The sequence below is a fragment of the Stenella coeruleoalba genome (genome assembly GCF_951394435.1).
Source record: "Stenella coeruleoalba genome assembly, chromosome: 7".
Lineage (NCBI taxonomy): Eukaryota > Metazoa > Chordata > Mammalia > Artiodactyla > Delphinidae > Stenella > Stenella coeruleoalba.
The window spans coordinates 116,551,316-116,568,087 of NC_137153.1; the positions used below are offsets into that span (position 1 = coordinate 116,551,316).

The 16,772-nt window shown below is 49.7% G+C and overlaps 1 protein-coding gene across 2 annotated transcripts; it reads left to right on the forward strand.

The window, feature by feature from the left end:
• The first annotated feature begins 9,264 nt into the window (after nt 1–9,264).
• Nucleotides 9,265–16,023, forward strand: TOR1B (torsin family 1 member B). Of its 2 annotated transcripts, XM_079926753.1 has the most exons (5): nt 9,268–9,622; nt 10,253–10,518; nt 11,697–11,872; nt 13,467–13,594; nt 13,902–16,023. In XM_079926753.1, the coding sequence occupies exons 1-5, from the start codon at nt 9,427–9,429 to the stop codon at nt 14,141–14,143; spliced, it is 1,008 nt and encodes a 335-aa protein (XP_079782879.1). In that variant the 5' UTR covers nt 9,268–9,426; the 3' UTR covers nt 14,144–16,023. The 2 variants fall into 2 exon arrangements, with proteins under 2 accessions (XP_079782880.1, XP_079782879.1); XM_079926754.1 differs by lacking the exons at nt 13,467–13,594; nt 13,902–16,023 and adding an exon at nt 12,180–12,617 and having other exon boundaries at nt 9,265–9,622.
• Nucleotides 16,024–16,772: the final 749 nt, after the last annotated feature.

A 16,772-nucleotide genomic window follows, 5' to 3' on the forward strand; every position in this document is an offset into this window, starting at 1 on the left:
CCTGACTCCACCACTTTCTACTCGTGTGACAAGTTCCTTGGGCACATTATTTAACCTCTCTGGGTATTAACCTGTAAAATAAAGATTGGCCACTTCACAGGGTTGCCTTAGAATTAAATGAGATAATGACGCTAGTGCACCCAGAACCTGACCCTTAGCAAGCACTTAATAAATAAAACAATAGGGCTTCCCTGGTGGCGCAGTGGTTGAGAGTCCGCCTGCTGATGCAGGGGACACCGGTTCGTGCCCCGGTCGGGGAAGATCCCACGTGCCACGGAGCGGCTGGGCCTGTGAGCCAAGGCCGCTGAGCCTGCACGTCCGGAGCCTGTGCTCCGCAACGGGAGAGGCCACAACAGTGAGAGGCCCGCGTACCGCAAAAAATAAATAAAACAATACATAATAATGTTATTTTAAAAACATATGCTAGTCTATAAAAAGTGTCCGAATCTGCAGTGATAGAAAGCAAATCTGTGGTCGATGGACAGGGGAGGGGGCATCAGGGGAGAGGTGAGGATTACAAGATGGCAAGAGGAATCTTCTGGGGGTGATGGCTATGTTCACTACCCTGATTGTGAAGATACTTTCGTGAGTGCATAAATATGTCAAAACTTAACAAATTGTACACTTTTTAAATCAATTAATTAATTAATTAATTGATGGCTGGGGTGGGTCTTCGTTGCTGCACGCGGGCTTTCTCTAGTTGCGGTGAGCAGGGGCTACTCTTTGTTGCGGTGCGCAGGCTTCTCATTGTAGTGGCTTCTCTTTTTGCGCAGCACGGGCTCTAGGTGCACGGGCTTCAGTAGTTGTGGCACGTGGGCTCAGTAATTGTGGCTCGTGGGCTCAGTAGTTGTGGCACACGGGCTTAGTTGCTCCACGGTATGTGGGATCTTCCCAGACCAGGGCTCGAACCCGTGTGCCCTGCATTGGCAGGCAGATTCTTAACCACTGTAACACCAGGGAAGCCCTGTACACTTTAAATGTGTGCATTTTGTTGTATGTCAAACTTACCTCAATAAAGCTGTTTGAAGGCACATGTAATATTCTATAGCCATTAGGATTTCATAGAAATAAAGTGTGTATCCCTGTATAAACAATAACAAGAAGAACACCAAATACCATGTGCCCCAGCAGAGCCCCTCTGTATAAAATAGACACTGATAAGACTTCGATGAGAACAGGTCTTCGGGCTGACAGTTGGCTTTTTATTTTTATTTATTTATTTTTGACTGTGTTGGGTCTTCATTGCTGTGCACGGGCTTTCTCTAGTTGCAGCGAGCAGGGGCTACTCTTCGTTGCAGTGTGCAGGCTTCTCAGTGCAGTGGCTTCTCTTGTTGCGGAGCACAGGCTCTAGGCGCACGGGCTTCAGTAGTTGCAGCACGTGGGCTCAGTAGTTGTGGTGCATGGGCTTAGTTGCTTCACGGCATGTGGGATCTTCCCAGACCAGGGACTAAACCCCTGTCCCCTGCATTGGCAGGCGGATTCTTAACCACTGTGCCACCAGGGAAGTCCGACAGTTGGTTTTTTATATAATCTAGGGGTTTGAACTTCTGTTGTCATTTTTTTCTGGAGGTCACAGAGGTAGTGAGAGCAGGATATGAACCCATGTCTCTGGGTCCTCAGACCAGCAGCTCACCAGTACCCTCTAGTGCTTCGCTCGGTGCGAGTAGGTCTCTCCAGCCTTGAGCAGTTTCCCATTCTATCAGCGTGGTCACACCTCTGGTTCCAGTCAACTCCGAAACTTCCCTGGAAACAGGTGTGGACCAGGGGGTGCTGTCTCTGGTCCTGAAAATCTCTGCCCACCTCGCACCAAAGGGCAGAGCCCTATCTGCAGCCCCCTTCCAAGACCTTCCTGGTTGGTCTTTCAAGTTATGACGGCCTTAAGGAGTCAAGTTGGTGGTTTTGAATGTTTTTTTATTAACAATTTAAACACTGTAGTTGACGTTCCAAGAGAGAAATGATAGAAAGAGTAAAGGGGAAGGGGATAATGTAGGGACAAGAGGATGGGTGGGAGGTGAGGTGACCAGCCTCCCAGAGACAGTGATGCAAGACGGCAGCTACCATGGGCTTTGGACAATTTTTTTTTTTTTTTTTTTTTTTTGCGGTACGCAGGCCTCTCACTGTTGGGGCCTCTCCCATTGCGGAGCACAGGCTCCGGACGCGCAGGCTCAGCGGCCATGGCTCACGGGCCCAGCCGCTCCGCGGCATGTGGGATCTTCCCGGACCGGGGCACGAACCCGTGTCCCCTGCATCGGCAGGCGGACACTCAACCACTGCGCCACCAGGGAAGCCCGGGCTTTGGACAATTTTTGAAAACAAAATGTGGATATAAATACCCAGAAGCACTCCCTTTTGTAAGATTTATAACAAAAATTAATATGAATGGAGTTAATAGTACTAATGGAGTGGTCACCCAGTAGCCAAATCAGCAGAATTCACGTAGCGTCAAACTTGTCCAAAGACAGCTTCAGCTCCTAACGCTGCCTAAAGAAAATATGAAACTCCCTCAGCTGCCGCAAGGACAGTATTACAGCAATTAATAAACAAGATAAAACACAGGCTCTCCACCACCCGCCTCCCAATCCGATTTCTTCATTTTCCACAGCAGCAAATTTTCTAGGTACGTCTTGCAGGTCTCAGAGTACTGGAAGTTCCCATTCAAAGGCAATTTCTCTTAAGATATGCTAAATGAACTAGTTTTTATCTTAAGATACTCACTGATACTGGAAATAGATAAGTTGTTTTACACTCTTTAAAACTTTCTTAAAAGAGGGGAAATGGGGCTTCACTGGTGGCGCAGTGCTTGAGAGTCTGCCTGCCGATGCGGGGGACGTGGGTTCGTGCCCCGGTCCGGGAAGATCCCACATGCCACAGAGCAGCTGGGCCCGTGAGCCATGGCCGCTGAGCCTGCGCGTCCGGAGCCTGTGCTCCGCAACGGGAGAGACCACAACAGTGAGAGGCCCATGTACCGCAAAAAAAAAAAAAAAAAAAAGAGGGGAAATGGGGCACAATGCAGTGTCAGGATCATTATGTAGTTGGGGGGCACTTGCGGGGGCCCATTTATATCCATTCCTGGGGCTCAGATATGTTTGGGTTGTCCAGAGAGCTCTTTGTGAGCGGTTTTGAGGACCTCTACTCTTGTGGTCATCTTCCCACCCTCCATAAATTCCAGTGGCCAACTTTAAGATAAGTGACCAAATGACAAATCAGGAAACAGTCACATTTTCAAGGAAACAAAATGTCATTTGAGTATGTACAACAGCGCAAACTGGGGGGGTTACCCAGGCACAACACCCTTGCCCATGGCTGGTTGATACAAGGTCAAGATACCAGACCCAGGTTGGGCCCATCAGCTTCTCTCTCCGAGGGCAGTGCCGGAGCAACAGGGCCCCAGAGCTCCTGCCACCGAGGCCTCCACACCCCACCTCTGGGATCCTCTCTCCCAAGTCGGGGTCACTCAGCGTTTTTTACATTTCCACGGGCCACCCTGGGTTCTTCTAAAAAGCCCAAGCCAGTCAGTGTCAGTCTATTGTTTGGAAGCAAAGAACCTCATCTGATAAAACAGTTGGTAACAGAGAGGGGAAGACAGGCCGCAGAAGCTCAGGACCTGATTACTGAACCCACACGGAGGACGCTGCAGGAGGTACCTCCTTCCCCGATCTCCATCTTCCAGGAGAGGGGAGCCCCAGAGCCCGCAGTGACAAAACAGAGGAGCAAGTGTCACCCAGACTCCTCTCGGGACCACGCCCACCGAGGGGAAGAGCTCCAGGACCCTGAGAAGCTGAGGCCAAGACCCCTTCCACCACCAGCACCAGGATAGGGCTGAGTCCTGACAAAACTGGCAAGTCGAAAGCAGTTACAAATGTCAACATCTTGCCTCAGAGACTCCCAGGCCTTTCTGTGAGAACATACAGTCCATAGCAGCATCGCTGGCCCCCAGATCAAAGCCCACCCTCCTGAGAATGTTCTGTACTTGAACATTAAATGCATATTTATGGAGTGCCTGCTGTGTATGTGGCAAAGTTGTAGGAATTAGAGATACTGAACACAGTAGACAAGGCCCCGGTCCTCCTGAAGCTCTCAGGCCGGCAGAAGAGATGGACAATAGACAGGGAAACAAACAGGGTGACAACAGAGTAGGTGACCGGGTGGGAGGAAGAAGGGCTACTTTAGATAGGTTGGGTGGGCTTCAAGCTGCGGTCTGAACATTCTTAGCAAGAGTTCAGGCAGAGATGGAAGCGATCTAAATGTTCATTGACAGATGAATGGATAAAGAAGATGTGGTACACACACACACACACACACACACACACACACACACACACACACACTGGAATACTACTCAGCCATAAAAAAGAATGGAATAATGCCATTTGCAGCAACGTGGTTGGACCTAGAGATGATCATACTAAGTGAAGTAAGTCAAACAGAGAAAGACAAATGCCATATGATATCACATATGTGTGGAACCTAAAAAAGAGGTTACAAAATGAACTTATTTACAAAACAGAAATAGATTCACAGACATAGAAAACAAATTTATGGTTACCAAAGGGGAAAGAAGGGGGAGGGAGGGGAACATTAGGAGTTTGGGATTAACATATACACACTACTATATATAAAATAAACAACGAGGACCTACTGTATAGCACAGGGAACTGTATTCAGTATCTTGTAATAACCTATAATGGAAAAGAATATGAAAAATTATATGTGTATCTGAATCACTTTGCTGTACACCTAAAAACTAATGCAACACTGTAAATCAACTATACTTCAGTTAAAAAAAAAAAGGAGTCGAGGCAGGAGAATAGGATGGGAAAAGGTCCAAGAGGAAGGTAGGAGCACAGCACATAGGGCTTTGAGGTCAGAGTGAAAAGGGCAGATTTTTTCCTAAGGGTTTTAGGAGCCATTGACAGGTTCAAAGCAAGACCAACACGATTCAGTTTGCTGTGAAAAGACCACCTGTCTCTGTTGTGGGGAGAACGGATCAGGGAGGACCAGGGTGGATGCAGAGGACTCCCTGGGGGCTGTTGTGGTCACCCATGTGATAGGTGATGGTGGCTTGGATTAGGGGGTGGCCAAGGAGAGGAAGACAGCTGAAGAGTTCTTGAGTGTGTTTTGGAGATGGGGCCGGCAGCCTGTTGATGGGTCAGAAGTGGAGGCTGAGGGAAAAAGGAATACAGGACAAGCAGCTGGTGGGGGATGGTTCCACTTCCTGAGATAGGGACCTTGGGGGAGGAACACATTTGGAGAAAACAGTCCAGACTTCGGCTTTGACCGTGTAGGTGCTGAGACGTCTGGTCAACAGCCAAGTGGAGAAGTCCAATGTGGAGCCAGATGCAGGGGCTGGAGAGAGAAAGTCATCCGGGGCCAGAGAAAGTCATCCAGGGCCCTCTCACTCAGGGAGAGAGGACAGAGAGCGAGGGGGTCTAGAACGGAGACTTGGGGTCGATCAGGATTGCGGAGGGCGTGACAGGGAAGACGTGGCAACCAAAGAGGCTAACACTGGAGAGGTAGGAGGCCATCTAGCCAGGGGACTGAGCTCCAGGTCAATACACGAGGCCTCCCCCGGCAGCTGAGAATCCAGAAGGGAGGCGTCAACTCCTTACAGTAAATTCAGAGTGTGGACACGAAGGCTGAAGAATAAATGCTTACTGGGCAGGCTCTGCTTTGGGGTAAGGGGGCTCACACTTTTTTTTTTAATTTTTGCTCACACATCCCTTTGCACGTTTTTAGATGAACATATATTAACATAGGAACTTCTCATTATAAGTTTAAGTGGTTGCAAAAGACGCAATTTCCTGTCTATTGTAAGCATGGACATTTTAGGGTAATATTGTTACTCTGTTCTTCTAGGTCTGCTCAATGGAATCTGAACGCCATAGCAGCCTTACCTGCCATCACCCATTTATAAAATGCATGAACAAGTCACATGTTTACAATCAGTTTTCGGTACTTCAACTCACACTGCCCCCATCAGATGTCATCCTAATGAAGTGTACTTTCTGCCTAAAAGTCGTTTATCAATCATTCTACCTTATTTCTCTGCAACAAAGGTATGTATATACTACAAATTAAAACTTCATATAAAAGATTTTTCTGGTGACCACAAAGCTCTAAGTGTTAAAATATTTCTCTTGGGGCTTCCCTGGTGGCACAGTGGTTGAGAGTCCGCCTGCCGATGCAGGGGACACGGGTTCGTGCCCCGGTCTGGGAGGATCCCACATGCCGCGGAGCAGCTGGGCCCGTGAGCCATGGCTGCTGAGCCTGCGCGTCCGGAGCCTGTGCTCCGCGGCGGGAGACGCCGTGGCGGTGAGAGGCCCGCGTACCACAAAAATAAAAAAAAAACTTTAAAAAATAAAAAAAAAATTTCTTTTGGATTGCTGTGTATTAGTACACGGTCAATCAAACCAACATAAATGGGTTACAATTTTTTTCATAAATAATTATTAAACCAAGAATTAAGATTTTATGGAAAATCTATCTATTAATGAGATGGATGGGGTTCTCTCTCTTTTCTTTTTCCATTTACTTTGTGTATCCACTGGGGAAAATTACTGAGTGATTTTTCTTCTTTCCAGGGGGCCAGAGGTAAGACAGGGGAGGTGAGAAAGGAACCTGCAGGAAGCTGGGCCACTGGGGTCTTGTTCAGGGAGGAAAGAGGAAAGAGGCTACATTTCCACTGTATAGTACAGGGAACCATATTCAATATCTGGTAATAATCTATAATGAAAAAAATCTGAAAAACGGAATCACTTTGCTGTACACCTGAAACTAACAAAACCTTGTAAGTCAACAATACTTTAATTAAAAAGAAAGAAAGAAAGAAAGAAAGGAAGAAAGAAAGAAAGGAAGGAAGGAAGGAAGAAAGAAGAAAGGAAAGAAAGAAAGAAAGAAAGAAAGAAAGAGAAAGAAAGAAAAGAAAGAGGCTGCGTTTCTAGGATTGGCACCCTTACAGGGATCTATCCCACGTGTCCTTGGGAGGTCTTCATCTACCTCCAGGTGTTCCCATACCCCAGGGTGAAGGTGGCCGGCTTAAGACAGGGTAAGGCCCGCCACAAGGGCTGCCACCCTACCTCCAGAAAGTTGGGGCTCAAAGCACCTCTCCAGGGACGCCTGACAAGCTTTCTCCACCAGGGCTGGTGTGAGCAGGTGGCCTGGCTGCCAGGCCCTCGTTATCTGTTGAACCTAATCGGGTTTCCTGCTGGCTCTGGGACAGAGGCCGCCTCGGGCATGCAGTTGGTCAAGTCCGGCGCGTCCCCTGGGGTGCAGCTGTGAGGGATGGAGGAGCACCTCTGTGGCCTCCAGGGGATTTGCAACACGGGCTGGGGCGGGTGTGCGGAGAGCAGGAGGTTGAGACCATCAAAGTTACAGAAACCGGTTCATTCCTTCTGTTCCTAGTGGAGTGGTTCTGGACATGTGACCTCACTTCTCTGGGTCTCAGTTTCCCTATCTGTAAAGTGGGGATCACAACAGTCTCTTCCTCTTGAAGTTGTTGGGCATACCAATGGGCTGACGCATATAGAGCCCTTACCGCTGCAGACACTAAGAGGTCAGGAAGATCTCTTACTGTGACTGTCACCGCTTTTGATTCTCTCAGCAAATTGTGTGAGGCTCACAAGTCAGGAGAGACTGTTTATTTTTTTTAAAGATTTTGTTGATGTGGACCATTTTTAAAGTCTTTAATGAATTTGTTACAATATTGCTTCTGTTTTGCGTTTCGGTGTTTTGGCCGCGAGGCATGTGGGATCTTAGCTCCCCGACCAGGGATCGAACCCACACTCCCTACATTGGAAGGCAAAGTCTTTAACCACTGGACCGCCAGGGAAATACCAGGAGAGACTGTTTAGACCACTAGTGTTTGAAAGGAAACGTCTGTGTCTTTAAGGATTGTACATGGTGCTGGAAGGAATCGATGGCATTGGATCTGGAATTACAAAAGCTCAGTAGCTGGTATTTATGACTCTAAAGATAACACAGGGCTTCCCTGGCGGCGCAGTGGTTGAGAGTCCGCCTGCCGATGCAGGTGCGTACTACCCCCTGCCTGGAGCGTTCATGCAGACCGCCTTCACCTCTCCCCTCCTCACTTGCCCCAATCCCCTTGGGTAATTTTTACCCATTCTTCAGGTCAAAACTGAGACGTGGAGGAGGAGAGCCTTCCCCGACCCGCCCATTGGGTGAGGTGCCTCCTCTGTGCATCCCACATCACAGCACTGACCGTGCTGGTCATAAACTGTCCGTTTGCCCATTTGCCTCCCTCACTAGACTGACAGCTCTGTGAGGGCAGAGACTGTGCCTATCCTATGCCCTGCTTTATTTATTTAAAAAAATGTTTTTGGCTGTGCTGTGGCATGCCGGATCTTAGTTCCCTGACCAGGGACGGAACCCGTGCTCCTGCAGGGCAAGCGAGGAGCCCTCACCCTGGACCGCCAGGGAATTCCCCTGTGCCCTGCTTTATCCCCAGCACGCGGCACTGGATCTGACACAGCCAGTGTTTGCTAAATATTTGTGGATACACGGGCTGATGAGTGAACTCAACCAACTTCGGCAAAGCCTGGGCCAGCGTTACCTGGACAAACCCAGCAGCCATCGTGATCTTTGATCTGACCATGTCATTCCCTGTGTGAAACCTTCTGTGGCTCCCTATTGCCCCCCAGACAGAGGCCTTCCCCTTCCAGTCTCTGCCTAGCTCTCCATCCTCATTCTCACCAGCCTCCACCATGTGAAATACTTTCAGTTCCCCAAACTGCACATCCTGCATATTCTGTTCTCTGCATAGACCATCCTACTAATCAATTTTTGCTTGTCTAACTCCTTGAATTCTCAGTTCAGACTGATAGCGTTCCCTGCTCCATGGCCTCGGTGCTTCTCTGACCGCTCACTATTGGCCCTTGCCCACTGACTGCCTCCCCCAGAGCCTAGAAGCTCGAGGCGGGGGCGGGCAACCCCGTCTCCTTCCCTGCTGTCTCCCAGCATCCAGCAAGGGGCCTGCCTTGCAGCATGCTCAGTGAAAGAATGCGCTTCTGGGTTTGTGCACACCAGGGCACGTCTGCCTCGGTGTAGCCCCAGTGTTCAGCCTGGGGCCAGGCGCCCAGGGCACCCTGCAACTGTTTCAGGAAGGCACGCAGGGTGGGGAACCTTGAGAAACGCTCACGATAGCTCCAGGGGAAGTGAAGGGAGGGATGACAAAGCAAAGTGTGAAGGATCTGAGAAGCTCTTAAGAAAAAGAAACCGTAAAAGGTAGCCGCCCCTTTCCGTGGCTCTCACAAAGATGGTGGCGCAGAGCCACGCCCCTCGCCAACAAGGCCTTCCCACGGTGCAGGGTGGGGGGCTGCGGGCGGAGGTGACGCACGGATCGGAAGTCCGTCCCCAAGCTCGGCCGCCCGGGAGCCCTAGCAGCGTCTGTGGCTGGCCGCGAGCTGGGCGATGCATCCGGCTGGGCAGTTCTGGGTCGCCGCGGCGCTGCGGCTGCTGCTGGCGGCCCACGTGGCGGCGGCGTTCGAGCCTATCAGCTTGGGCATCGCCGTCGGGGCCGCGTCGGCCCTCACCGGCTACCTGTCGTACAGGGACCTGTACTGCCGCTTCGCCGAGTGCTGCCGAGAGCAGCCGCTCAACGCGTCGGGTATGGCGGGTCTGCCCCGGAGGGGCTCGAGGGGCGCGGGGTCAGCCCCGCGCGGGCGTCAGCGCCCGGCACCCCGCGCTTACCCTGAGGTGGGGTGGGAAGGAGGAGGGGTGGGGTCTCGGCCCGGACTGCAGCCTCGGAAGCCGTGTCTTCGGAGACAGATTCTCCGGATCGTGGGGCTCTGCCCAAGTTCCTTTCTAAAAGCTTGGATGCCTTGGGATGACAGTAAGAAGAAACTGAAAGCAGCAGCCCTTCGGCGCCATGTCACCCCTGTTAAGTAGTTTTCAGATGTGCGGCGTCTGCCCAGAAAGCCCACATTTGGCCCTCGGTTTTCTTACAAGCCGGAAGGGGTGGCTGGGGAAATAGCAAGCAGCTGAGTGAAGAGAGGGCCAGTCCTTGGATGAACGAACACATTTAGTTTCCTTTTCTAGTCCATTTCCTTGGAAGTGGCGTCGTGTGACTGCAGCCCGTGTGGTTCTGCCTCAGCGCTAACCCTGGGGTTTGGCAGAGACCCTGCTGGACCGCTTGCTAACCTGTGCCTCTCACTTCGGCCAGCTGGGGAGAGCGCTGCTTTCCTGGTGCACGTTTAATGTGTATTTTTCTCTCTTGTTCCCGGGCTGGCTCCCGCAGCCCTCAAGCTGAATTTGGAGGAGAAGCTCTTTGGGCAGCATCTGGCCACAGAGGTGATTCTCAAGGCGCTGACTGGCTTCAAGAACAACAAAAATCCCAAGAAACCACTGACTCTTTCCTTACACGGCTGGGCCGGCACAGGCAAGAATTTTGTCAGCCAAATTGTGGCTGAAAATCTTCACCCAAAAGGTCTCAAGAGTAACTTTGTCCACCTGTTTGTGTCGACCCTGCACTTCCCTCACGAGCAGCACATAAAACTGTACCAGGCAAGGAATTCTGTTATCCCATCCCCTGGCCTCTCGCACCCATCCGGGCGACCTGCTCCCTGACTCCGGCCTCTGCTTCTTTCCTTTGCACTCCCGTAGCCCCAGGCCCCTGCACACTTCCCCCACCCTGGCAACCCTTTGCCATTTGCAGAACTCTCCTGCAACTTTTTTTTCTCGCTGATTCCAAAATAATACAGCTGGGTAGGTGATGTTATTTCCATTAAAAGATGGAGGCAAGAGCAGCAAGGCGACTCGCTCCTTAGAATTTTCGTGCAAATCAGAAACTGGGACCCAAATCTCCTGACTCCCAGTCCGCAGGGTAGCTGTGTTGCGCAGTGAGTATGTTCAGTATCCCCATCACAGCCCTTGGTTAAGTGGAGCAGGTCACACGATTCGCTTGGACATGACTTCATTTACGGCTGCTTCTGTGATGCAGCGTCAGCTTGGCCCACATTCTGGGCGTTGCTATGTTAAGTCGTCCAGTAGGGCTCTCATTTAAATGGACGTCCTTGTGAAAGTTCGCATTCCTACTGTTAGGTGAGGACTGAAATAAGGAATAGAAACTGAAAGAGGAAGTGAAAGTGGATATTTGCCCCATAAACTGTAAGACAGGGAAGACTACCGAAAAGAGAGAATGATTTTCTTATTTACCAAATTCTGTCATAAATCCCTAGAAATACAGGAACAAACGCTTTTCGTGAAATGTCATCTAGGTCAGCACCTTTGTTCACTGCACCAGTAAAAGGCACTGGTCTCGGAATGCTGTGCCGGTCTTCGCCTAGTTTCTTATGCCTCAGTATGTCTGGTAAAATTAACGTGAGATTCCCAGCCACAGGGAGATGAAAATTACGGGTTGGTTAACAGTGAAATGATCAATATTCATGTATCTTAGACCCCGATACCTTTAAGAAGTCACATTTGGCACGTCACTTGAGTTAGGAAAACACTTATTTGCATTTTAGCACCTATCTCTCTGCCGGTTTCCACTTCTTATAGATGAAGTTTTGGAAAAGCTCTCAGACAGTGAGTGGAGGTTAGGGTGCGATTTTTCTTTGTTAAACCCCAGAGAGCTCTGATTTTTCACCTTCCTGAGTATGAGGCACAGTGGAGCGCTTCTGCTCCCCTGGACATATCTTTTGAGTCCCTGCATCCTATTTCTTCTCTTATGGTTGGTCTAGGACCAGTTACAGAGGTGGATTCGGGGTAACGTGAGTGCATGTGCGAGCTCCGTGTTCATATTTGACGAGATGGATAAGTTGCACCCGGGGGTCATTGACGCAATCAAGCCGTTCCTAGATTACTACGAGCAGATTGACGGTGTGTCTTACCGGAAGGCCATCTTCATCTTCCTCAGGTCAGTGGGAGGTGTTTCTCCGAGGGCACACAGCCCTTCATTCTGCCAGGGCTAGAAGGAGGTCCCGGCAACCTCAGCAGGTCCCAGGGACAAAAGTGCCAGCCTGGCAAAAGTGACTTACAGACTTCTTTTACTTTGGGGTTGCTAGTGTCAGCACGGCACAGGGCAGGGGAAGGGGGAAACGAATGAAGGAAATAGTAGATAACAGGTAATTTCATTACTTGCACATGTTGCCTCTGAGGGTTATAAAAAGTGGTAGTGGGCTTCCCTGGTGGCGCAGTGGTTAAGAATCCGCCTGCCAATGCAGGAGACACGGGTTCGAGCCCTGGTCCGGGAAGATCCCACATGCCACGGAGCAACTAAGCCCGTGCGCCACAACTACTGAGCCTGTGCCCTAGAGCCTTCGAACCACAGCTACTGAAGCCACAACTACTGAGCCTGTGCTCTAGAGCCTTCGAACCACAGCTACTGAAGCCCGCACGCCTAGAGCCCATGCTTCGCAACAAGAGAAGCCACTGCAATGAGAAGCCCACGCACAGCAACGAAGACCCAACGCAACCAAAAATATATATTAAAAAAAAAAAGAAAAGTTGTAGCATGACACACCGAGTTCTGAAAAAGATGTTCAGTTCCTGAGGGCAGGTGCTGTTTTTTTTTGTCTAGTAGCACTTAGTAAATATTCCTTGGTTGAGAATAAACCTTAGAGAAATATCACAATCTGATTCCATATTAGAAAACTCATAGTGTTTCCTGATATGTGACATTTGTAAGAAGTCATTACAACCCTTTAATACATACAGACTGGCTTATATAGTTGACTTTTTTTTTTTTTTTTTTTTTTTTGCGGTACGCAGGCCTTTCACTGCTGTGGCCTCTCCCGTTGCAGAGCACAGGCTCCGGACGCGCAGGCTCCGCGGCTGCGGCTCACGGGCCCAGCCGCTTCGCGGCATGTGGGATCTTCCCAGACTGGGGCACGAACCCGCGTCCCCTGCATTGGCAGGCGGACTCTCAACCACTGTGCCACCAGGGAAGCCCTATATTTGACTTTGAAACAAGCTGTATAGGGACCTCCCTGGCGGTCCAGTGGTTAAGACTTCGCCTTCCAGTGCACGGGGTGCGGGTTCGATCCCTGATTGGAGAGCTAAGATCCCACATGCCTCGTGGCCAAAAAACCAAAACATAAGAAAACAGAAGCAGTATTGTAACAAATTCAATAAAGACTTTAAAAATGGTCCACATTAAAAAAAAAAAGCTGCATAGAAACTGAAAAAAAAAAGAATAAACTTAGAGCAGGTACGTTTCCTGATTAGAGAGAGAAGTCTTTTTTTTAGCTAATTTTCATTGGAGTATAGTTGATTTACAGTGTTGTGTTAGTTTCTGCTGTACAGCAAAGTGAACCAGTTTTACGTATACATATATCCCCTCTTTTTTAGATTCTTTTCCCATATAGGTCATTACAGAGTATTGAGTAGAGCTCCTGTACTATACAGTAGGTTCTTATTAGTTATCTATTTCATGTATAGTCGTGTCTATATGTCATAGACAGAGAAGTCTTAACGTGTGATTTTAATCTTCGTTTCTTTGGCAAACTCAGCAATGCAGGCGGGGACCTCATAACTAAGACGGCCCTTGACTTTTGGCGGGCAGGGAAAAGGAGGGAAGGCATCCAGCTGAAGGATCTGGAGCCCGCGCTGTCTGTCGGAGTCTTCAATAACAAACACAGTGAGTGCCCCCGGCGAGGAGCCCTCACCCTGCCCGCAGTCACCGTGTGTCTCTTTAAGCCTTTCGCGAAACCACAGCATCCACTCGCCTCCGTGCCTTGGTTGAAGTAGGGACTTTTTCGGAGGGCATTCTGTTCTACAAGCTAGTTAGCAGGGGTAGCCAACCGATCCTTACATGAGGCTTGACCGAAAGAGCATCTTGGGGGCTAGAGCCGTGAAGAATGTGCTGGGCCCTGTTAGAGCAGCGAGCTTGGCCGGGTGACAGGGACAGTAACAGGCGAGAGACCCAGCTGTGCCTTGTTTCCCAGGTGGCCTGTGGCACAGCGGACTGATAGACAGAAACCTCATCGACTACTTCATCCCCTTCCTGCCCCTGGAGTATAGGCACGTGAAGATGTGCGTGCGGGCAGAAATGAAGGCCCGCGGCTCTGCCATCGACGAAGATGTCGTCACCAGAGTGGCCGAGGAAATGACGTTTTTCCCTAAAGACGAGAAAATCTACTCAGACAAGGGCTGCAAGACTGTGCAGTCACGGCTGGATTTTCACTGAACGCTTATCCAGATGGGGTGAGACGCGGCTGGGAGCCCAGGGAACTCGGGGCCTGGCCTTTCCAAGCACTTTGAAGACCTCTTCAGGGTTTGCACATTTGCACCTGTGGACTTGCGGGATCTGGAAGGTTCTAAGGGTTGATTTTTGAAATACTCATCTGTTAAGGGTACTTGTCATTTTGCAACAGCACAGCAACCCAGCTGTTCATTGTGGTTGAAGATGAACTTTTGAAGTCCCTCCCCTCCCCTGCCACTACCACTTAACTGACCTTGACAGAATGACAGAAGTGCCTTGAAAACAGCTGTGTGAGACCAAGGACTCTTTCTGACCCAACGGTACCCACACCTCAGAAGCTGAACTGAAGGAGTTCGAGGGCCCTGCTGCAGTCCAGGGAGCACTGGGTTTTCACCTGCCAGAAACATTCTTCTCCTCTAGTTCTTTTTCTTCACAGAGCGCGTTCACCGACTTGAAGTATTTTCAGGTAAAAATCGGTGGCACCTTCAGGCACAGTGTCGTGTGGGAGGACCTGGGCCCACAGGCCGAGCACGCAGCTGGGGGAACCGCCTGTGTGTGGCATGGGGGCTCCACGCCAGGGCCCTGCAGCCAGGCGGGACGGGCAGGACCTCTCCGTCTGTCCGTGGCTTTGCTGCTGACAGCCCTGGTCATGGAATTCCTTCTCCCAACTCTCACTTGGACTTATCGCAGCCTTCCTTGTATCACCTCTACTCCTTAACTTCAGCCTCGGCTAGATGTACCCCCAGCCATAACATCCCTAGAGTCGGATCAGAACGCGACTGTTGGCTTTGAGTCCTTGGTTCCCACGGTGAGATGTTTGTCTGTTACAGTTTACACGTGGGTCAGTCTCTCACGTGACTGCACAGAACCATTTGAAATCCGTAGGACAGAGTCATTCTCCACGGATGACACGTGCCGACTGAACGGTCAGCTTGCAGGTTCTCGTTGCCAAAGTGGAAGTATTGGACACTACAAGTGCTCGAGTTTTCAAGGATATGTGTATTTTTTATAATGTTCTTACTTCTGAATCTTAGATAATAGAAATATGGGACACTGCTCATTTTAAAACATGGGAAGGAGTAATTGCCTGTTCCTTTATCAGATACTCGTAAGGCTGCGCCTCATCCTGGTGTCATCTGAGAAGGATACCCTGCATGGCAGTGTCGGGCTGGGCTGCCCTGGCCACTGGGAAATACGACTTCCACTCCAGCCAGTGTGAACCGTTTTATCTTGTAGTTGCAATGCAACTGCAGACATGTAATGAGAACATGCAGCTTTTTTCTATATAAGACGTGGCAGAATGAATGTTCCTCCCATATGGCAATGCCTTATAGAGGATCACACTTAGTCTTTAAAAAATGCCAAGGTGGGGCTTCCCTGGTGGCGCAGTGGTTGAGAGTCCGCCTGCCGATGCAGGGGACACGGGTTCGTGCCCTGGTCCGGGAGGATCCCACATGCCGCGGAGCGGCTGAGCCCGTGAGCCATGGCCGCTGAGACTGCGCGTCCGGAGCCTGTGCTCCGCAGCGGGAGAGGCCACAACGGTGAGGCCCGCGTACCGCAAAAAAAAAAAAAAAGCCAAGGTGAGGCTTAAAATTTTTAGTACATGTTCTCAAGTTGGAGCTAAGTTATGTTTCTTTTGTCACCTTTTGGGTGTCTGGTCAGGAGGAGATAAGATTTTTTGTTATGATGCAATAAACTCAACACATGTTGGTTACCTTTGGACTGCTGTTACTGATTTGTAACTTGAAAAGGCCACAGTTGCTCATGGCCCAGTCTCCCCACCCCACGTAAGATGTAGACGAACTTAAATTGACCTACTGAATGTCAAATAATAAAGCCTAAATTTTATCACGTGAGACGCCACTTGCAGATTTTTTTCCTGGTTTATTTGGTAGCTCTGAAAAGTCTGAGCTTAGAATAAAGGCTCTTCGATAACTCAGGTGTCTTTAGGCTCACCGTACCCTGGGCACGCTGGTTGGCATTCTTTACCTCATAAAGAATCAGTATTTACCTTAGGGACTTCCCTGGTGGTCCAGTGGTGGAGAATCTGCCTTCTAGTGCAGGGGACGTGGGTTTGATCCTTAGTTGGGGAACTAAGATCCCACATGCCGCAGGACAACTAAGCCCACGTGCCACAATCAGAGAGAAGCCCGCACGCTGGAACTAAAGACCCGACGCAGCCAAAAATAAATAAATAAAATAAAATAAAATAAAAAGTATTAGACCTTAAAAAAAAATTTACCTTAAAGGCTGTTATCCCCAAACAAATACAAAGTTAAATTGGATTAGATGATGGGTTCTACTCCATCGAATTTTCATGGATGAAAATATCATCAGAAAGAGCTGGTCGTCTTCCTAACAAATATATTCTCCTAAAATTAACATAGGAAGGAAGCTGAGGCACTCAAACGTGACCCACGGCTGCCATTCTGAACCTGAGCAAGGCTGAGCTCAGACCAGGAAACCTACTTGCCTGGTCTTGCCTGCCCTGAAGCGGTAAATAATGAAATCCTTGTTATGTTAACCAGATTTCAGCTTAATCCCTTAACCTGGGCTCTTATTTTTGACAGTGATTTGTTAACACCAACTCTTCCCAGGACTGAGGATGGAGCCC